Source organism: Temnothorax americanus, unplaced genomic scaffold, assembly GCF_048541705.1.
Source record: "Temnothorax americanus isolate GAGA-0224 unplaced genomic scaffold, ASM4854170v1 Scaffold119, whole genome shotgun sequence".
In the NCBI taxonomy this organism is placed as follows: domain Eukaryota; kingdom Metazoa; phylum Arthropoda; class Insecta; order Hymenoptera; family Formicidae; genus Temnothorax; species Temnothorax americanus.
Window position 1 is genome coordinate 196,478 of NW_027509252.1, and position 22,618 is coordinate 219,095.

The 22,618-nt window shown below is 41.0% G+C and overlaps 2 protein-coding genes, 1 long non-coding RNA gene and 1 pseudogene across 3 annotated transcripts; 2 read left to right on the forward strand and 2 right to left on the reverse strand.

The window, feature by feature from the left end:
- The first annotated feature begins 3,677 nt into the window (after positions 1-3,677).
- On the forward strand, positions 3,678-8,505 carry LOC143908878 (uncharacterized; annotated as a pseudogene).
- Positions 8,506-8,886: 381 nt separating this feature from the next.
- Positions 8,887-10,166, reverse strand: LOC143908881 (uncharacterized). The gene is made up of 4 exons (XM_077426710.1): positions 9,995-10,166; positions 9,432-9,778; positions 9,261-9,350; positions 8,887-9,222 (listed from the first exon to the last, which is right to left on the reverse strand). The coding sequence occupies exons 1-4, from the start codon at positions 10,164-10,166 to the stop codon at positions 8,887-8,889; spliced, it is 945 nt and encodes a 314-aa protein (XP_077282836.1).
- A 7,721-nt stretch (positions 10,167-17,887) lies between these two features.
- On the forward strand, positions 17,888-18,968 carry LOC143908883 (uncharacterized). The gene is made up of 3 exons (XM_077426712.1): positions 17,888-18,107; positions 18,631-18,803; positions 18,898-18,968. Exons 1-2 carry the CDS (start codon positions 17,891-17,893, stop codon positions 18,750-18,752), a joined length of 339 nt encoding a protein of 112 aa, XP_077282838.1. The 5' UTR covers positions 17,888-17,890; the 3' UTR covers positions 18,753-18,803; positions 18,898-18,968.
- Positions 18,969-20,925: 1,957 nt separating this feature from the next.
- On the reverse strand, positions 20,926-22,092 carry LOC143908886 (uncharacterized). The gene is made up of 3 exons (XR_013260290.1): positions 21,947-22,092; positions 21,227-21,635; positions 20,926-21,147 (listed from the first exon to the last, which is right to left on the reverse strand). It is a non-coding gene; the product is annotated as an uncharacterized LOC143908886 (long non-coding RNA).
- Positions 22,093-22,618: the final 526 nt, after the last annotated feature.

The following is a 22,618-nucleotide window of genomic DNA, read 5'->3' on the forward strand; positions in this document are numbered from 1 at the left end:
TCATATTCGACAAATTCGAGATCAGTTAGTTGCCTTATTAAAACGCGGCGGGTTCGAGTTAAAGAAATGGGCAAGTAACTCCCCCTCTCTTCTAGACGATATTGACGTCGCAGATCATGGGCTAGCCGGTAAAAAGCCCTTCGCGCAAGACGAACAGCTCAAAATTCTCGGTATCGGGTGGAACCCCTCTAAAGATGTTTTCGAATATCGCGTCGCGCTTTTGGATAAAGTTCCCGATACCAAACGTACCATATTGTTCGCTGTCGCGAAACTTTACGATCCGTTGGGTTGGGCCACGCCTGTCACGATCGCCGCGAAAATACTCATGCAAAGGCTCTGGCAACTTAATATCCAGTGGGATGAGCTTCTTTTCGAATCAATTTTCGCAAGATGGAACGATATATATTCTCGTTTATCAGCTCTCGGTCACGTGCAAATTCCTCGTTGGAACGGCCTCGGGCCCGATGCCGAACGTTCCGAAATACACGGTTTCGCGGACGCTTCGAATCATGCTTACGCCGCCGTTGTTTATATAAAGGTAGTGTCTTTGTCGGGCAAAGTCACGATATCGCTGCTTGTTAGTAAATCTAAGGTCGCTCCTTTGAAAACGATAAGCATACCTCGACTCGAATTATGTGCGGCCTTGCTTCTAGCGCGACTTATTGATTTTGTTCGAACGTTAAATGGTTATCAAAATCTTCCGTATTATTGTTGGACGGATTCCAACATCGTGCTTGCTTGGATCGCTCAAAATCCTTCGCGATGGAAGACGTTCGTCGCCAATCGCGTTACTCAAATTCAAGCTCTCGTTCCGCGTGCCTCATGGCGACACGTCTCAACTAACGATAATCCCGCGGATTGCGCATCGCACGGCATTTTCGGCGATGAACGTCTAAATCATGAACTATGGTGGCACGGCCCTTCCTGGCTCACTTTCAATTCCAACGAATGGCCGATCGGCGACACGCGTCTTCCCAAAAGCGCTCCCCTCGAGGAGAAAACTATCGCTTTGCAATGTCACGCCTCCGGTCAATGGGATCTCGCCACGAAATACTCCTCATGGCCTCGGTTGATTCGCATCACCGCGTATATCATTAAGTTTACCCGTTTCTGTCGTCGCGATCGACCTTCCGACTCGCTCAACCTCGCGCTGACCGCCTCTCCTCCCTCGAAAAGTATCGCGCTCTCCGCGCCCGAATGTAATCAAGCTAAAACCTTTTGGTTTAAACAAATTCAAGCCGATCTGTTTTCGAGCGAAATCAAAGCGTTGTCACGAAATCAAAACCTATCGACTAAAAGCTCGATTCTCTCTCTTCGACCGTTTTTAGATCAAGACGGAATTCTACGCGTGGGTGGGCGCCTCGGCAACGCTCCCTTACCGTTTCCCGTACGCCATCCTATCTTATTATCTTCGCACCCCCTTGTCAAGCTCCTCGTAAATCAAGCTCACTTACGAGCCCTGCACGCGGGACCTCAGCTCACTTTGAATATTCTCCGTCGCGACTTCTGGATCATTCGCTCGCGTAACATAGTCAAAGCGGTTATACATAATTGCGTTACATGCACGCGCGAGCAAGCGGCAGTTCCTACTCAAATCATGGGCAATCTGCCCGAGCCACGCGTAACTTCGACAATTCGCAGTTTTCTGCACTGCGGTGTGGACTATGCGGGACCAGTTCTTATTCGCGCTTTCTCCGGTCGCGGTATTACCTACCGCAAGGCGTACATAGCCTTATTTGTTTGTCTCGCGACGAAGGCTATCCACTTAGAATTGGTTGGAGATTACTCCACTCCCGCGTTTCTAAACGCTTATTCCCGGTTCTGCGCTCGTCGCGGTCTTCCGCAATGTATGTATTCCGATAACGGAACTACCTTTGTCGGGGCAAACCGAGAAATGCATCGAGCGTACAAATCCGCCGTTCAAGACCCAAACTTTCTAAATTTAACCGCGTCAGATAACATTACGTGGAATTTCCTCCCCTCTTCAGCCCCGCATTTCGGCGGGCTATGGGAGGCGGGCGTGCGGAGTGTCAAAACTCATTTGCGTCGCGTCTTAGGGACTCACACTTTAACCTTCGAAGAATTCTCGACCTTATTGTGTAGAATTGAAGCGTGTCTGAATTCTCAACTGATCGCTCCTCTCGCCGACACCCTCGATGACTACGAATGTCTCACCCCCGGTCATTTTTTGGTCGGATCCGCTCTCACGGTCAACCCGGAACCATCTTTGCTCGATCTAAACGAGAATCATTTGTCGCGATGGCAACTAGTCCGACACATTAATGAAAAATTCTGGAAAATGTAGAGTAACGACTACGTGAACACTCTACAACAACGAGCAAAATGGCGAACGGTCAAGCCGCCGATCGGTCTCGGACAACTCGTCCTCTTGCGCAATCCCACGTTGCCCCCGTGCAAATGGGAGCTCGGCCGCATATCGCAATGCCATCCCGGGCCCGACGGTTTCACGCGCGTAGTGACCGTGAAAACGGCCACTTCCGAATACCAAAGGCCAATCGTAAAACTATGCGTTTTACCGGTCAACAGCGAGGCGACGAGCAATTAATCATACTTTTTGCTTCAATGCGAGACGCGCGTTAGATCTAAGTATTATATTCTAAGCTAGTTTAAGCAATTCATCTATGTTATTCCACGGCGGGCGGCGTTGCCCCTTTAATTTCCTGTATGTTTCTGTAAACTTCTCGCGCTGATGTTTTATGTTTTTCTATTATCGCGCATTATTTCAAAACTATCGTTCCGAGGCGGGCGGTATGGTCGAGATCCGTCGAACTTTCCTACGCAAAACATCGGCTCGAAAACATTATTATATTTCACATCGAGAAATACCGATGTTTATGTGGTTCGAGCTCTGTCGAACTTGGGCGAAACATACGTTCCCCGCGATCCCCGGCCCTCGAAGCCCATCGATCGCGATCACGCGTTACGAGAGTGCTCCCTTATTTGTCGAAGCACGGAAACGGCTGTTGTGACGCGTGATATGACCATACGGACGAATAGCGATTCAGCTCTCATCGCGCGTTCGTTCCTGAAAAACAACCCTCTTGAGTAAACGGCAAATTCGATCGCCGGACATTCAGTCGTTGCTGAGGATTCCTAGCCTCAAGTCGTGGGCCAGAACTTATAGCCAAAAGTCGTCGCGTATCAATCCTCGTCTAAAGACAGCACGGCTCTCTCCCTCTAAAATCGCGGCTTGAATCGCTACTCGCTCGTTTCGTCTCAAAGTGCGGATCTAAGATACTTATAGTTCTTCATTAAGTGTACTACTTAGCGAGGGGTCCGAAAACTTCCGCTCGTGCTCCGCTCGCGATCGTTCTTCTGCCGCGCGCTCAAGATTTCCGTTCGACGCGTACAAGATCTCCGCTCCGCGAGAGGCTTCGACACGAGAAGCCGAGACAAGATTTCCGTTCGCGATACCTGGCAGAAAGTACGAACGACTCAGAAGATTTCCGAATCCGCGGCGCACGATCCGTTGTTCCCCCTCGCGTCTTTTCCGTTCTTGAAATAAAGACTATATATTTCTTTGTGCAATCTGTGTTCCGAGTGCTTTAATTCTCATTCCTCCCGCGAATTTACGACTCGCGTTACACACGCTTCTCGCTCAACTCTGAGCGGAATCCAGATTCAGGGCGACCGTCGAAAAGCGACGCCCGAACAATATGCAAAGATGGAATTTTCCGAATTGCTTGGGTGCCATGGATGGTAAACACTGTCTGATAGATCCTCCACTTCAGTCTGGTTCTTTATATTTTAATTACAAGGAAACATTCAGTATTGTGCTTTTGGGGCTTGTGGATGCTCAACTCAGATTTATATTTGTTGATGTGGGCACAAATGGGCGAGTATCTGACAAAGGAATATGGAATAAATGTACCCTAAAACATCATTTGCAGAAAAATGACATTAATATACCTCCACCAAGCCCTCTACCAGGTACCGAGCAGGATTTTCCTTATGTGCCCAAGCAGCATTTTGACGTCCGCCCGACGTTAAGATAAACACACTTAACGTTGGTATCCAACGTTTTCGCTACGTCGTTTCAACCCTCTTTTGCACTAATTTGGGGAATCAAATTTAGGTTGTACCAACGTTGGAATCCGACTTATATAAGTTAAATTAAGGTTTCATTTTTTCCACCAGTTTTAACGTTGGTATGTAAACTTTTATTTTGTACACTCTGCTAGACCTGAAGTTATTTTTTCACAACGTACATTTTAGGTGTAGTTTTCGTGCTTCCATTCAAACCATATGACGGCATTGGTGTAATAAATGTATCATAATACGTACTTATCAATTTGGCATAAATAAAATGGCTTTATAGAAAAAATATAGTTTACGCAGTCTTGGATACTATTGTAATTTTGCCATAAATACACGAACCCAGCACTGAAATTGTATAACAAAACCCACTTTACTGATAAATGTGGAAATGATAGGTCGAAATTAGACGAATCCTTTCTAAAATATTTCAATTAACTAAATATTCTAATAAATAACTAAAATTTTCCAAAGTGTAGATTTTAATTTTTTTTTCATCTAAATTACTTTTAAGATAAATATGTTGTCAAACCTTAACAACAGATATTATATATATGCTTTAAATTGTTAATAAAATGCGTTAAAAAATATAAATCTAAATATACGAAAAAATGGCGGATTATTTGCCTTCCTCTTTGAGGAATGAAAATGACGAAGTCAGCGTTCCGCTGTAACCGGTCGGTACTACTGGAGGCATGAATCAACGCTACGTGTCCTTAGAAATCAACGGTCGCCACTCGGTTTGACCTTTGAACCACCGAGAAGGTAAGTATCAAACGATATCTCGAACAATGAATTAGACTAATTCTCTTTTTTTTTTCAGGTTCCTGCCACCGCTGGATCATCGCCGTCATCGATCAGGATCGTCGCTGCCACCGGAATCCAGGATCAACGGGGGACTTCGAGTGATCGACGCCAATGGATCAGGTCGTCAGAAGGTAAGTCCAATTTAATAAATTCTCGATATTTTTTATGAAAATGTTGTTTAATTTATTCAATTATATTGATTTCCAGTGTTGTTTGTTCACAAAGTTTCAAGTCACACAAAATGTCGGACGTTCGTATACGCAGGCACACACGCCCTGTTTATCTACGACGCACGAAGTTATTTTGGTCTAAAAAAGTCTTTCGTCAGTGTAAAGACGACAATTAACGCGTTCCGCGGGCGTTCCCGGTTGTTACGAATGTTGGCGAGCCGTAATTATCGAACTCGTATGACGATCGCGGTGACTTAGCGCGACGACACAGAGCGAAGCTTAATACGTGTTATACGCTCGAACATCCCCGAGAGACTGCTTCGAGTTGCTCGTCTCGCTCGAGCTCCCCACTATTGATACCGTATACCCCCACTTGGGCGTATCTCCCGCTTTCTCTCGCCGTTGTCTACGCGTCGGCCGCCGGTAATTTTCCACGCGGGTGTTTACGCCGATCGCGCCGAACCCCGTGGAAATTTCCACGCTTATTGCGCTCGCGCGGTCGCTCCGTCCTGGCAACAGGGTAGTCGTTTTCCAAATTTCGAAATTTTGCTCGGCCGTTGACGCCGACCCGTGCGCCGGGCCTATTACCCCCTCTAAGATCCCCATCCGGGCGACTTCCCTGAAGAAGACGTCCGGGTGCAGAGCACCGGGCTCGCCGACGACGCCGACCCCTCTTGGCGCCTATTCCGAACCTGGTATCACGATTCCCGCGGTTTCTCCCCGCAGAAGATGTCCAGGTCGCGAGATGGCGGACGGTTTTCTAACTTCGTCCCCGGTCGTCGGATTTTGACGGCGACCGGATCTGGACGTTCGTACGGGCGTCCCCGTCAATCGTGAACGTCTTTTCCCCGTAGATGACGCACCTAGAGCGAATTCCCGGACAGTCCGCCATTTTGTTACCCGGCCGACAGAGCTCGACGGGACCCGGTTTTGTGGGCTCGGCGAAGTGCCCCTAGACGTCGGGAGTGTCCAACTCCCGTAGACGACGCACCTAGTGCGAGTTCCCGGAGGGTCCGCCATTTTGCTATCCGGCCGACGAATCTCAACGGGACCCGGTCTCGTGTTCTCGGCGAAGTGCCCCCAGCCGTCGGGAGTACCCGACTCTCGTAGCCGACACACCTAGTGCGAGTTCCCGGACGGTCCGCCATTTTGCTATCCAGCCGACGGATCTCAATGGGACCCGGTTTCGTGGGCTCGGCGAAGTGCCCCTAGACGTCGGGAGTCTCCAACTCCCATAGACGACGCACCTAGTGCGAGTTCCCGGACGGTCCGCCGTCTTACTCTCCGGCCTTTTTGTCTTTCGCAGTGTAGGGAAACTTCTCGGTCGTCCGCACGAGAACCTTTTCCCGGAAAGTGTGGTTGGGCTTTCGCCCTGTCACGCCGCCGCGTGACCTCCCATACCCGCGCCGACGGGAACAAAATAACATCGCGTAGCTCCATCGCCTCCAAACAAATACAAACGAACGGAAAGAAAAGGAACCATATTGGCGCGGCAGATTACCCTTGTATTTAATGGTGCGCCGGATGGGATCATTGTTCGCACTGCGACCCGGCGGAAAATGAAAGAAAACTCACCTATACGGCCGTGGGTGACAAAAGCAAAATCCTAATTTATGAACGTCGTATGACTCTGTTCCCATCCTCGGGACGCAAACGCTAATCTTATATCTAGTCTCGACGGGCCTCCGCCTCGTCCATGTCGGAGCCGCCGCTGCCCTCCGGACTTCTAAAGGACGCCACGGACTCGTGGTCGCCCGCAGCGGGATCGCCCCCTGCCGTTCCTTCCTTTCCCGGCGCCTTGGTCCCCTGCGCCTCCGCCTCCGGGATCTCGGGTTTTAAAAGACACAATAAGAGGAAAAAGAATGAAGAAAACAGATTAACGGACGACTGCCCGAAGACGAATTCCGCGTCTAACACGCCCCATCGCTCCCATACAGTCCGGCCCTTTCGCCTCCTCCTTCGTGGTCCCTGCCGGTGACGCGCGCGGCTGCACCGCATTATATCAAATTTTACGTAGTAAAAGGTGCGATAAATTCTACTAAAATTTGTTTTCTCGTATAAAATAATTAACTTTTTCAAACTTTTCCAAACTAAGTAGTATACCACTGTAGGCAAAATTGTACCTATATTGACTAAAAGTTTTAACAAGGTCACCAAACTGACTTAACATGTCGATAAAGTATCAATTAGTTAAAAATTCTATACTAGATTTGCGAATGAGTTGTATATCTTATCCAAATCCGACCTATGGAACACCATCTATATGGTGATCTAGAGCATGGTTATGGCAACCGTGCAGCCGAGCGAACGCGCTCTCGAGCTGTGAACCGCGTGGCGCGCGCGCGTTGTTTCCCGACGACGCGATGATAACCGCGTGAGATGAGATAGACCAGTTCGGCCGTGGATCGTCAACATTCGTCGCATAGTCCTTGTAGCTCACGCACGACGCCGCGAATTGCCGTCGACGATGCCCGCTTGACGCAGCAGTAATCTGCTCTACATTCATTTAGGCAGAATTTGTTACCTTTTTTTGCGATTTCTTAACGTCAGTCAGAAATGACCACAGGCGACGTTTCACAACGTTAGCGTTTTACAACGTTTGATAACAAAACGTTGGTTTACGTTGGGAATTACGTATTGAAGTCGCTCGAAAAGTGTAGTGCAGAGTATAACGTCAGGCGAACGTTAAATATCTTAACGTCGGGTAATAGGACTTAAACTGTTTTGAATTTGACGTTGGAAAAGTGATAAAAAAAGCACGTCGTAATTTTAACGTTTAGACAACGTCCAAAAAACGTTAGTAATTATAAGTTACATTTTATAACTTTCTTGAACCGCTTACAACGTTGTGATTAGTAGAAAAGTAGTCCTTTGTCGGAAAGTTAACCAAAAAATGCTGCTTGGGTGATTATAGGAGATGAAGGTTTTGCTCTATCTACAAATGTGCTTATTCCTTATCCTAAAGAACAATGTACAGGCAAAAAGGAGAGGAGAATTTGTAACTACAGGTAACTACAAGTAAAAGTAAAGAAAAAGGTGTTTTTTTTATAAATGAGTATTAATTAAATTCTACATTTAATAATTGCAGATTGTCTAGAGCAAGACGATGTTCGGAAAACGCATTTGGCGTTATAGTCAGCAGATTTAATATACTCAGATCTCCTATGAGATATATGACCCAGATGATGCTCGTGATATTGTACTGGCCATTTGTTGTCTTCATAACATGTTGAGATCTCACAGTGTAGGCCGTATAATGTATACTCTACCAGGATTCATTGATATGGAAAATGAAATGACAGGTCAGTTCCAATATGGAGATTGGCGAAGAGCACAAGGACAAGGTTTAATACAGTTGCAACATCAAGGAGGCAACCGCCATGCTTCTGCTGCTTTGCAAATGCGAGAGACTTTATGTGAATATTTCAATAACGTTGGAAGAGTACCATGGCAAGATGAAGCAATTCATTGACAAGTGATATACTTTTGAATTAATATACTTTTGTGGAACTTCCTATTTTGTGTTTACTACAGTGTAATATATTTGGAAATTAAATATTTATAAATAAACAATTTTTGTATTTTTTTTTAAACAAAGGATTAATTTTATTTTTCTATTATGAACATAAGAAATATCAGTAGATAACATTTAATATGAGTAAAGGCTATAATATGAGTAAAGGTTATAATTTTTCTATCAAGTCTAAAGAAATAAAATAAAACAAATAAAATCTGTATGTTCAAACTAAAAATAACATTCTCTATATGTTGAAACGCATAGTTGCTTACTAGATTAATGGTAATTAGGTATTTTTAATTGTATTATGTTTAGAAAAAATGTTATATATTTATTTTAAAACTGAGACAGTAGTTTTAATATTTCATTTTCACACAGTTTACGCTGATCAGGTGTCATTTGACGCAATCTTGCTGCGATAAACGATCCTAATGTAAAAGCAGAGTCAGTAGGTGTAAATGAATCATCAAGTGTAGTTTTTGGTTCCGGTTTGCACAAAACTTTAATAGCACCAACTGCTTCTTCCATTAAAGTGTCAGACTTTCTTTTAGCCTGTCCTCGTTTAATATACATCTGATTCTCAGCATCTTGTATTTTGGGAACTGATGATAAAGGCTTTGTTAATGCTGCTGGCTGTGAATACAAAATATTCCATGAGGAGAGGTTAATATTCTGGAAGTTTATAATATCAACAACTTGCTTTAACTTACTGTGTGGCTTGTGCTTGCAACACTGCTAGATGATATTGATAAATCTGTGGAATTATTGGACAACACTTCCGTTGGTTGAATCATAAATTGCTGCAACAAATAATTTTATTGTACTAATTTCTCAATAAAATATGTTCAAACGTTGTCAAAGCACTATTTCATTAGTCTTACTTTTGTAGAGTCATAATAAACATTTAAAACTGTAGATTTCTCAGCAACAATTTCTTCTTGATCCTCTTCCGCTCTACATAGTGGCCATTGTGTCAATGATTCATTTGACGTTTGTTCCTCTATCTGTGACATAGTATCATCAGGTTTCTCTGAGGAAATAGTGAGATTTGAGATGGAAGCACTCTGAACTGTTGCCTTTTGTAAAAACTTTAAACGATCGTACAGAGGCCACTTGGGAATATAAATATCCGCAGTGCCCTTTCCACTGCGTTTGGACTCCTTCACTCTCCTCAAATTTGACATGAAAGTATCTCTCATACTTTTAAATCTGCTTGCTACAATAGACCCTACAAAAGAAGAGGACATTTTACTTTAAAAGCATACAATTTATTTGTACACATAAACTCTTTTAACTTTTGCATTATACACAGATGTGTTAATTTGAAAACTATACAAAATCAATACATAACCTATATTATGTACAATGTTATGTATTAGTTATTGATAGAAATAATTTCTTAATTTGTTTTTTTCTACATTAATATATATAATACAATATTTACCTGAGAAGCGAGGTCCTAAAAAACGGGCCACTTCTTCCCAAACCTCTTCTTTCAGATCTACTCTTTTGTAGAGCTCAGATGTACAATCCCATAGGATAGGTCTACACACTACTAGATTGATCAATGTAAACTCAATATCTTTGGAAAATAATTCAGTTTTCTTTGGTGGCATGATTATTAACGTAAATTCACGTTCGTAAATTTCCAGATCTCTTCAATTTTCGTTTCAATACAACATGAACTATATGTGCCACTACTGGTCACATGACTACAAGTCGCTTTGTGATTGGTTATGTTTGCGTTCACCATTATGAAAAATAGACGGACGGCTAAATGGGAATCGCGAATCGCAATCGTCAGCAGCTTCTTGCTCATTGGTCAAGAGATAATCGTAGACGCAAACGCAAATGCAAACGCAGTCGTCAAATAGAAATCGTGAATCGCAATCGCCAGCAGCTTCTTTCTCATTGGTCAAGAGATATCGTAGACGCAAATGCAAACGCAGACGCAGTCGTCAATCGCTAGTGTGATACGGGCATAAGGAGGGCAGGTGAGCTGATTTTTGCCTCGGCGTCCCGGGGCCCTGCCTGTACGGATCCGCCCGTCGCTATGTCACGCGCCGCGCGCGTATCCTCTCCCCTGCGCTCGGCGGCCCGTAAGCATCACCGAAATTCGCTTGCCGTCGTCTGATTTCTCGCCTCTGTCCTTGTCGTCGACTCCGTTTCTCCTCGAGCCTCCGCATGATCTCCGGAACTCCTGTTTTCAGCTCGGTGTGGCGCCGCGTAAATAATACATAATAAAATGAGGGTTTAGCATAACGCAACGCGATTAGAACAGGCCCCCTGGAGATCTCACAGCGATTCATTGAACCGTCCTCGGGCATAAAAGGTCGCGAAACCTGCGCCTTGTGACGGCGGCGGGGCGCTGCAACGGTGCAGCGAAACTGCCACGTCACAATATATATAACTGTATATGTATATAAAGATAATCAAAATGTTAATTTTGATCGTATATATATTAAGAATGAGAACCAATAACTAAGACAATAAATAATTTAAATAAATATGTTTTGACTGTAATTTTTATATGTCACTAATATATGTGGTCTATACAATTAAGTACAGAAAAAAATGTTTATTAATATATAAAAATATATAAGTAGTGAGATAAAAATAAGAATTCTAGGCCAGGGATCTCAGGGGGGGTGAGGGGCGGGGGAGAAGGACTCGCGGCCAAGGGGTCTGCCGGGGGGGGGGAAACTCTAGCGCCGCCGTCATCCGAGAGGGGGGGGAAGGGGGGTGATCTGCGTTGCCACCATATGGTTGGTGGGGGGGGGGAAGGGCTTCGAGATAGAGGAGGTCCTAGGGGGGAGGGGAGGGGAATCAGGCGAGCGCGTCGGGACATGTTCGATAAACAAATGCCACCTCGCGTCGATGTTCGGCCGATAGTATTTATAAACAGATGTCATTTCACACTTCAAATACGAGCGAGCGCCTATAGCGGGCGGCTATAATTTATGACCTGCGACTAGCGTGACACCGCGGTTCTTTTCACTTTTCTTCGTAGGAAGAGCCGCTTATCGGTGTTTCGCGGCGCCATTCGGTTATGGCGTCGCGCGTTACAAAGGCGAGCGCCGATGACATGCAGCTAGATTTTATAAACACTAGACGGCATAAGCGCGGCAATGCGACTCAATAACGAATATCATCTCGCACTGTGGATGGCCGAGCATCGATGGTCGACGTGGGTACTCGACCAAAAATTTTATGACTTAACCGTCGCGGTCTCTCCTCTTTATTTTTCTGTCTTAGGAAGAGCCACTTATAGGTGTTTCGCGGTGCCATTCGGTTATGGCGTCGCGCGTTACAAAGGCGAAATATCGTATATAAATATACAGTATAATAATGTATATAGATTTCCTCTCTCGCTCGCGTTCTCTGTCGCTCGCGTCTCTTCGTTCGCGTCCTCTCTCGCTCGCACCCCTCGCATCTCTTTTCATTATAATAAATAATTGGGAGAAGGAAAGATAATTTTAGATACAGTGATATGCATTTTAATATATACATTTATTTCTCATGTAATGCATCATGTACAATATTATCTGCAGCATACGCCAACAGTTTACAATCAATAATTGAATTCTTATCATAAAATTCACGCAAGATTCTAACTGCATTACATTTATTGGTGATACAATTTTGACGTAAAATGATTACAAATTGTTTAAATTTTTCACTTACACCATGAACATTTTGGCATGGTTGAAAATACACATTTTCGACGCAATGTTCTAGTTCAAACAAGAAGAGTACGGTTGACGGTTTCATGTACAAGCTGGTGTCGCACGAGGCCAATTTTACAATATTTGCGTCACGTATTTTAACGAGTTCCAGATCTCGAAACGCTAGCGATGATGGTCCTGCATGCGATTGTGACTGCACGAGTTGCTGAATATCTGCACGTCTTTTGATGAACGTCACCCACGTTGCATGAGGCAGAATTATCCGATTGCCTCGGTTATCGCCAATATGTATATCCACAGAGGACATAGGTCCCACGTTGATCTTAATATTCAAATATTTATAAGCTGTTGCTGTCAATGCGTATCGTCTGCCTAGTATACGAACCGCGCGACGCTCCAACGAAATGCTATAGAAAAAATAATGAGATTACTTTCAAAATAATACAATTCGCAAAAAAATATAAAAAAATATAAAGCTCTATAAATTATACAAAACTTACTTGTTTTCACACGTTGGAGTTTCAACATCGGGAATCGGCACGTAATAATTCATACGTCTACTGCCACTGCTGTTACCGCCGTTGCTTTCTCCAACGGAATACATTCTTTCTCTCGGTTATGAGAAGCGGACCGTTCGCACAAGCACTCGATACGAGACTAGTCGTATATAAAATTAATCGAGTACACGCGACAGCACCCACTATAACCCTTCCAAAAAAACTATGATGAAGAAGGGGAAAAATAATGTTTCTGGAACGCCCAATTAGCGCTCTGAATTTTAGAAGAGGGGACTAAGGATGTTTTTTCTTTATTAAGACGTATATCCCCCCCCTCCACATGACATCAACTGACAAACATGTTCAAACATGTTCGTCTAAAACTGATACCCCCCCTCGAAGCTATCGAGTTAGAATTCGTCACGTACACCTACTTATTCTTTAATTTTGTACACTATCGACTAAAAAGTAAAGGAAATTAAACATTGTAAAATTTACACATACATATAAAATTTATTTTTTTTAAAGATGACAATTATTTTTGGCGTTTCGACCACCAGTTAAATATTTTTAATACATTTTGCAACGCGCAATTCTTACGTGTTTTCCACATCGCATAGTATTGGTAGCATCTAGAATATTTAAAGATTCGATATCTTCGTAATCCGAGTCGTTCAACACGAGTATGTCACACGTCGCGCGTTATCGCTGTAGCCGTCGTACGTGCAATCTGACGGTGATCTCTTCTCCTCGAAAATCGAGCAATCGTCCGTCTTGATCCGTGACGCGTATCGTTAGATCCGTAACGCTTCGCGCGATGATCTGCAGATAAATGATCTGCGCCGGCGTTTCCGATATCTTATATCCCGGTGGTACGCTCGGTGAAAATTCGTGTATCGTGTGAACACGTTTGCCGTTGCCGTACGCACCCGCGGTTACGTTACACTCCACGCGGATAATGTTTACTTTGATAATATTAATCAATGCGTCCGATTCGTGCCACTGTATCAGCTGCAATATACGCTTCGACGAGAATCCCAGCAGCGATCCAACGTTGTTCGGTTTGTTAAAGTTCACTCTGAAAACGCACTTGATCTCGCTCTTCATCGTATTGGAATTTGCGCGTAGAACTATCGGATATTTTGCAACCTCGTCTTCGTAGCCGTTCGCGCGAGCGGTCGCCTCTCGCGCAATATTCGCGACCGACGTACGATCATCGTTAGAACAATTTACGCGTCGCGGGCGTTTTCGTGAAATTTTGCGTTTCAAAAACTCATGTATGGGTCGTATCTCGTACGATCCCTCGGGAATCGTAATTTCCGTATCATCCTCGTCAAAATAAAATTTATTGTTCAAAGAATTCACGTTCGGAGTAGTCACCGTCGCTCAGATCCACTGCGGGAAAATAGTGCTCCGCGAGGATGCTGCTCTTCCCGGTCAGCGTGAACGTTGATATGTCGGCTGAAACCGTTAACGAATACTGAGTCACCACGGCGCACCGTCAGGCTTTAAATTAGCGTCGATCGTCCGGAGAAATCGCAGGCACAATTGTCTACAGATGTTCTGATCGTATCGCTGATAAGACGTGCAATTGTACTCGATCTTCGTCACGCTCGGCCCGAAATATCGCACCAATTCTTTCGGCGGTCGAAGATTGCCGAAACTGTCGAAATATACGACTCGAGAGTAGCTCTCGAGATTGATTCTCGCAAATGGACATATTCCTAAAGAATACCTATAACGGAGAATGAATCGCAGCTCTCGGCGAGCGAACTTTTCAAGACCTACTCGCAAATCGACACGACGTTATTTTACTCTCGGAGATCAGCTCGCCAAGCTCGAACGCTGTTCGTATTTTGAGAGCTACATGATGACACAAAGGAATTTATTGAATAATGCGGAAATCATGAACCATTGTAGAATACTACTGTGACAGAAATAAAAATTTTTTTAATTTTTATGTTTTGCGAATAAAATGCGAAAAATTTATAATTTAAAGAATTAGATAAGAATATTTTTAATACATTCTCTTATTACTTGGTCAATAATTAGTTACACTTTAGTTTTACATACTTTGCACGTTTTAGTTACAGCGCTGAAATTAAATATATTTTTACATCGCGAATTAAGTACATTAAAAAAAAATTATTTAATATTTACATGTAAAAATCTAACATCAAGGTATTTCGCAAACTAAAAACTAAATAATAATATCGCACTATGTATTTCACTTCACAATTTGTAAGTCTGTAGAAACATTTAATTGGGTTCTCAAGTAAAATTTTTTTATTAAGCGGTATTCATAATTAATGTAAAGAATCTAAGTCGATTTTTAGTACTTTTTGAATTAAAAAAAAACCCAAATTTGAGAAAGTTATAGCTTTTTAAAGTTTCTTTGATGACGGCAACTTCAAAAGATTTCGCAACAACATTATGACGTCACGCACATTTTCTGTACTATATTTTCTTCAATTTTGAAGATATTGCAAAAATTCAAAAAGTTTACAAAGAAAGTATGCCATGATCTATCGAAATATACTGTTAGGTAAAAGTCGGTTGAAGACCGAATTGTTGGGAATCTTCAATTTACTACTTTAGAGCAGATCCGACACCTGCGATCAATCCATTGCTTGACCCAGAAGGTCTTTTTGTTGTTATTTAACACACTTTTTCTTTTTAAAATACTGCTGGCCACTATAGTAGCCGCAAGTCTCTTCGTTTACAAGACATTATGATGTCACCACTCTCAGAGATCGACTAAAAAAGTACGTAAGTGGACACAGTTTTGAGAGAACTCTCCGAAAGAATACTCTCTGGATTCTCACAAGATGCTCGCAAGAGTACAATGTCAGAAAAATTACTCTCAAATGGACAATGTCAGAATAACTCTCGAGAGCTACTCTGGAGAGTTTTACTCGCAGGTGGACACGCGCCTTAATACTCTCGAGAATATCTCTCGAGAATATCTCTCGAGAGTTATTCTGACACTGTCCATTTGAGAGTAATTTTTCTGACATTGTATTCTCGCGAGCATCTCGCGAGAATCCGGAGAGTATTCTTTTGGAGAGTTCTCTCAAAACCGTATCCACTTACGTATTTTTTTTATTGATGTTTGAGAGTGGTGACATCATAATGTCGCGTAAACGAAAAAACTTGCGGCTGCTATAGTGGCTAGCATTATTTTAAAAAGGAAAAGGGCGATCATGGCGCAGAAAGATATGCGCTGCTCTAACGAGCTGAAGATCCGATTTCAAATCCGACCGAAAATTGTCGGTTTTTATTTGATCGCCACCTCTCGGAATGGTTAATGGCAACCCGCCGAGTGTGTATCTCTAAGAAAGCAGAAGGGAGGCCTCGGATTTTATACATTCCGAACTTCAGGAGGCTATGGCTTGAACTTGAACTATAGTGCCGTTGAAACAACAAAAAGACCTTCTGGGTCAAGCAATGGATTGATCGCAGGTGTACATTCGGTGCTGGATCTGCTTTAATTAGAGAGCTTGAGATTGAAGACTCTTAACAATGAAAAGTTTCTGCAGACTTACAAGTTGTGAAGTGGAATACATAGTGCGATATTATTATTTAGTTTTCAGTTTGCGAAATACCTTGATGTTAGATTTTTACATGTAAATATTTAATAATTTTTTTTTTTTTTTAAATGTACTTAATTCGCGATGTAAAAATGTATTTAATTTCAGCACTGTAACTAAAACATGCAAAGTATGTAAAACTAAAGTGTAACTAATTACTGACCAAATAATTAGAGAATGTATAATATTAAAAATATTCTTAATTAATTCTTTAAATTATGAATTTTTTTGCACTTTATTCGCAAAACATAAAAATTTTTTTATTTTTGTCACAGTAGTTATAAAGTATCGTATTCCGCATTGTTCAATAAATTCCTTTGTGTCATCAAAGGAACAAACTTTTGCCATCTTGGTTTTTACTCTCAACATGAAGCTCTCAAAATACGAACAGCGTTCGAGCTTGGCGAGCTAATCTCCGAGAGTAAAATAACGTCGTGTCGATTTGCGAGTAGGTCTTGAAAAGTTCGCTCGCCGAGAGCTGCGATTCATTCTCTGTTATAGGTACTCTTTAGGAATATGTCCATTTGCGAGAATCAATCTCGAGAGCTACTCTCGAAAGTTTTACTCGCAGGTGGACACGCACCATTAAAGTTATTCTAACATAAACAAAAGTTAAGGTAAAGCTTGTGGTAAACCTCGTAAACTTTGACATGCAAAATAATTAAATTTACTAAAATTAAATGTTTCTATTACACATAATTCAAGCTAAACTAATTAATATTATCTAAGGCGTAAGACGCTACGGCAATGCCTATGCAATACGTGTGCTACCTACTGTTACTACGTTTACGCGAGCGCGTTACTTCTGAAGTAACTTACGATAATTCACTCGTTTACGCGTAGTAAATTATTGTAAGTTACTACAAAATCTCGTTTACGCGAAGGAATTATCGTAAGTTTAGTATGGGCTAGCTCTAATACTTTTTCGCCGCAGTGTATAACATCTGTCGCTCGACGTTCGCCGCGCCGCGCCGCGCCCCGCTCGCCGCTCGTCTCTCGACCCCCACCGCACGCCGCGCGCCGGGCACCGTGCCAGCCCAGCCAGCCGCCGAGGCCCGCCTATATCGCTCCTTGTGCGCTCATTCGCTCAGACGTTTTATTTAATAACTCGTTAACTATTGCAAATTTTGCAAAATGGTACGAAACTTTTCTTTTCAGTTTGACCCAATCTACCCCCCCTATTCGGGTGGGTACTTTTATTTCGAACACCCTGTATAATATATAAGATCATCTTAAGTTCATCTTTATAGGTACTATATGTAGCGAACACACACACACACACAATACGAGTCGTACAGCATCTAAAGATAAACTTAAGACAATCTTAAATATAAGATTTAACTATAAATACGGGCCTAAGTATTTAACATTTTGTTACATAATTTTAGGCTGCGTTTCAGAACCACGGTCTTAATGCTCGAGTGTCGTTTTGTCTTTGTTACTTACGAAAAGTTAAAGAAGAACAGAGCATGCTCTTTGCGCTAAGAGCGTTGTTCTGGAAGCCCTATAATATTTTATGTAATAATTTTTTAATACAGATGATGGAAAAATAATACGACGAAGTGCGATGAATAATGGCAAAGAGGACATCATATTAGATGAAACTAGTCAGTACGAAGAATCAACGATGGTCGATAATTCTTCTGAGTCTACGGATATAGACGAGTTACTTATTGAAGAAGTTTCTAAACATGAAGTATTATATAATTACAGTATACCTGTTGAACAACGTAATCGAACTGTAACTACTGAAACGTGGACAGAAGTTTCAAAAGCTTTGGAAGGTATGAAAGTCATATTATTAAATTATATACAATATATATACATACATACATACATACATGCATACATACGTATGTATATACGCGCGTGTGTGTGTGTGTGTGTGTGTGTGTGTGTGTGTGTGTGTGTGTGAGTGTGTGAGTGTGTGAGTGTGTGAGTGTGTGAGTGTGTGAGTGTGTGAGTGTGTGAGTGTGTGAGTGTGTGAGTGTGTGAGTGTGTGAGTGTGTGAGTGTGTGAGTGTGTGAGTGTGTGAGTGTGTGAGTGTGTGAGTGTGTGAGTGTGTGAGTGTGTGAGTGTGTGAGTGTGTGTGTGTGTGTGTGTGTGTGTGTGTGTGTGTGTGTGTGTGTGTGTGTGTGTGTGTGTGTGTGTGTGTGTGTGTGTGTGTGTGTGTGTGTGTGTGTGTGTGTGTGTGTGTGTGTGTGTGTGTGTGTGTGTGTGTGTGTGTGTGTGTGTGTGCGTGTGTGTGTGTAATCAACCTTGTAATTAAAATAGTTTTTTACTCAAATGTTTTACGTATTCTTATAGGGCGTTTAGACCCGAAACAAGCCGCCAAAAAATGGAAGACGCTACGAGATAGTTACTCTCGTGAGCTAGCCAAGGAGAAATTGCCAAGTGGAGCAGCACGTCCTACTTCAAAGCGAAAGTAGAAGCATTTCGATAGAATGGATTTTTTGCGTGATACAATTTATAGAAAAAAATATATACTACATTATTTGAAACTAATTGTATTGTGCTATTATATTAAGTTTATCATATATTTAAACTATATAAACATAAATATTACAATTACAGAACAAGTGATAATCTTCTTGGTGACAAAAATGAAGAAAATATACCACCCATTCCAAAAAGACGACAAAATGGTAAGTATTTTTTGGTTTTTAATGTATATTTATATTAAAATGCTCAAAACAAATGTATTATTTATTTGTTATATATTTTAAATGTATTATTTACTTATTTTTTTATTTTTTAGCGACCGTGTCGACGGGTGACACAGCATCAACCTCTGCATTCGATAAAATTGCAGATGCAATTACTGCAATTAGCGCAATTCCTAATGTGCAATTGCCAACGTTACCACTTCCAGACAACAAACAGGATGAGGTAGATGGATTGATGACTATAGTCTCGGCGCAATTGCGAAGACTCCCGGAACGAGAAAGGAGAACTTTGATATTCCAAATATTTTCATTCGTAAATAATAAAATTTCAAATATTTAGTTGTTTCAATAACTTTTTCAATTATGCAATAAATTGTTACACGGTTTTGCATTCTGATAATAAAAATAGACTAAACGTTCAAAAAATTAAAAAATAAAAAATTAACTTCAAAAAGTAGTAGATGCATCAAACTATCTACTATTTTTTAAGTTAAATATTTACTTATAATTTAATTTGTGATACATGCAATGATGTTAAAGACTAAATTTAATGTAATTTGTTTTAATTAAACATTAGGAATACGGTGTTTATTATAAACATTAAAATAATTGAGTTTTTAATACATTCAATATATTCATTCGTTTCGATAACTTTTATTTATGGAATGCAGAACTGTGCAAATTTTTATACGTTTTTGCATTCTAATAATGAAACAAGACTGAGCGTTCAAAAAAATCTAAACATTAAGTTTAAAAATATTTAAAATATTACGTTTTGAGAAATATATTATTTTTATTTAAATATTACTTATAGTCGAATTTGTGATACATGCAATTGTATAATGTTAAAGGCTAAACCAAATGTAATTTATTTTATTTACATTTAGAGAAATATGGTGTTTATTATAAACATTAAAATAAATAAGTTTTTAATACACTGTGTTTTTATATCAAACAGTTCAAAAAATGCTATTTTTTTATTGTTCATATTACTTATACAACTTCATAATATATTTAGGTGTTAATTTATCAAAAACATACATTTATTAATTTTTCAAATACATAGAAAAATAAATTTCAAATTCTATTGCTCTTCGAGTCATTTCTTACTGATAAATTTGTACAAATTGCCATGGGACGGCGCCTTCTTCATTGAAATAATCTGTAAATTTATTTCGAATATTTGCAGCCCTCTTGAACACGTATGATTAGAACTAGCAGCAATACTTTGTAAAGCAGAATTATTTGTTTCAACCATATTTCTCCAAGCACCTGGTATAATTGATCCATTATCTATTTCTCTATCGACCATGTTTGGAGTTATAAATGTTCCTCTTCTTGTTAGATCTTGCTTACGAAGCCAGTTATGCAAAACAACTGTTGCTTTTACCATTTTTTCAACAGTATTGACTTTTGCAATTGTACTTTTTCTATAAATTTGCCATTGAGCTGCAAGTATTCCGAATGTATTCTCGATCATTCTTTTTGCTCGGGATAGTCGATAATTGAAAACTTTTTTTTCAGTTGATAGTTTTTCTCTGCCAGGATATGGTTGCATTAAATATGAACTCAATGGAAATGCTTCATCTCCAACAATCACATACGGATAATTGGAACTTCCTTCATATCTGCACATGGAACATGCATGTTTCCTTGTGCAAATCGTTGACCCATTCGAGAATTCTTAAAAATACCACCATCGCTCTGACGGCCAAAAGCTCCAATATCAACTAAAGTGAAGAGATAGTTAGCATCACACATCGCTAATAATACAATGCTGTGGATTTTTTTATAGTTGTAATACATCAAACCGGAATGTTCAGGACTCTAGACAATATAAACAAATAAACATTTTAGTGAAATTTTGGCAAATATATGCAGTGTTCACACTTGCATGAAAAAAGTGCATATCATACTTGATACCTGTATAACGACATGCTTTCCATCTAAAGCTACAATACAATGTGGAAACTGCCATTTTTCATCAAAATCATGAGCAATTGCTTTCCAGTCTAACTGATTACATTGTACCAATACAAGTGGTGATAATATTTCCTATAAGAATTCACACGTTTCGGCAATAATTTGAGATACTGATGTCAAACTAACAAGATAGTGGTACGACATTGATGTCATACTATCTCCACTCGCTAAATATCTATAATAAGAAATAAAATGACTAAAAACATGAGCTAAATTTAAAAAAAATTGTTTTACATTTTAATAAAATTTCAAACCTTAAGCATATTGATAATCGTTGTTCTGCTCCAATTGGTTCCCGAATGACATACTGTCGAGTAATTTTTGGACCTATTAATTGCAATAACTCTTCAAATTGAATAGTACTCATTCGGAAATAATTTCGAAAACGCAAATCTTCCAATTTTAATATGGGTAAAGCAGTATGATAAAATCCATAACGTCGACGTTGTTGAAACAATTCAGTTACCCAAATCCGTTTCTTTTTATAATGCCGCTTCGCTTTTGAAGTTTCAGTGACCCAAGCTACAATTGCACTAGTTGCTAGTGCAATGGCAATTTTTTGTCTCCTCCAAATTTCAACATTATGTTCTTGAACCGCTTTCTCACATTCTTTGTACCATTGATACGATCTTTGATTGTACGACATTATTAAACCAAATAAAACTGTAAAAATTATGTTAAATTAAGGAAAAATTTATAAAAGATTAGAACTAGATCTTGATTACCTAATAATATTATTTGCGTGAATTTATGCACAATTCATCGCCCCAGCAAACCACGCGCCGTTACTTTCTGTGTTGAAACGTAACCTCACTAAAGCTAGAACAGTACCATCACATAATTAAATTGATAATCAATTATTAAGCAACCAAGATCCTAACCTTAGGCTTTTCTTTAATTTGATTACATATTATATATATATCTTATGCCACTTATTTATAAATTTAAATTGTTTAAATACACTAACAACTCACCACAATATTATTTTTAGGTTATAATTTAATGTCGTGCTGTTGTGCTGCTGCTGCACCTTTTCATGAGCAGCAAGTACGCTCTAGTAAATTTTGGACACGTGACTGATTTGCTGCTGCAGCATGCTGCATATGAAAAGGCACCTTTAGCCTTAATGCGTTTTCGCGCTTCCGCAGCGAGTATCTCGTCCGCCGCGTGTCTCTCGGTAAGATCGCGGTTACGCGAATAGGCTATGTCGTGCTCGCGACACGCCGCGTCTAATGGATTAATACCTTGATCGCCTCTCGCCAATCGTTCTTGTAAACGAGTTCCCGGACCGTAAAATTGATAGCTGGGAATGTGTAATTCGAACGGAAGTGTGTTTATCGCGCGATTTAATAGGCTTCCACCATTTTTTTTTGTTGACATTCGCCGCAATCCTTTATCATTGGCGCGGGACCGTCGATGTGCGTTCGCTGCCACGGTTGATTGTAATGTTCGTAACAGCGACGATATGCTTGAACCTCCAAATCCGCTTTTATATGTTCCGGAAGCTTGTCCCACACGTAGTGGACGTGATCGCCGCACGTTTACAACAGAACGGCTTTCGGCACAAATTGCAGCTGTTCGGCGCTCAAACCGCGAATATCGGAAGGTCTCGACAGTAGGACGAATATCTTTGCTACTGAGCGATT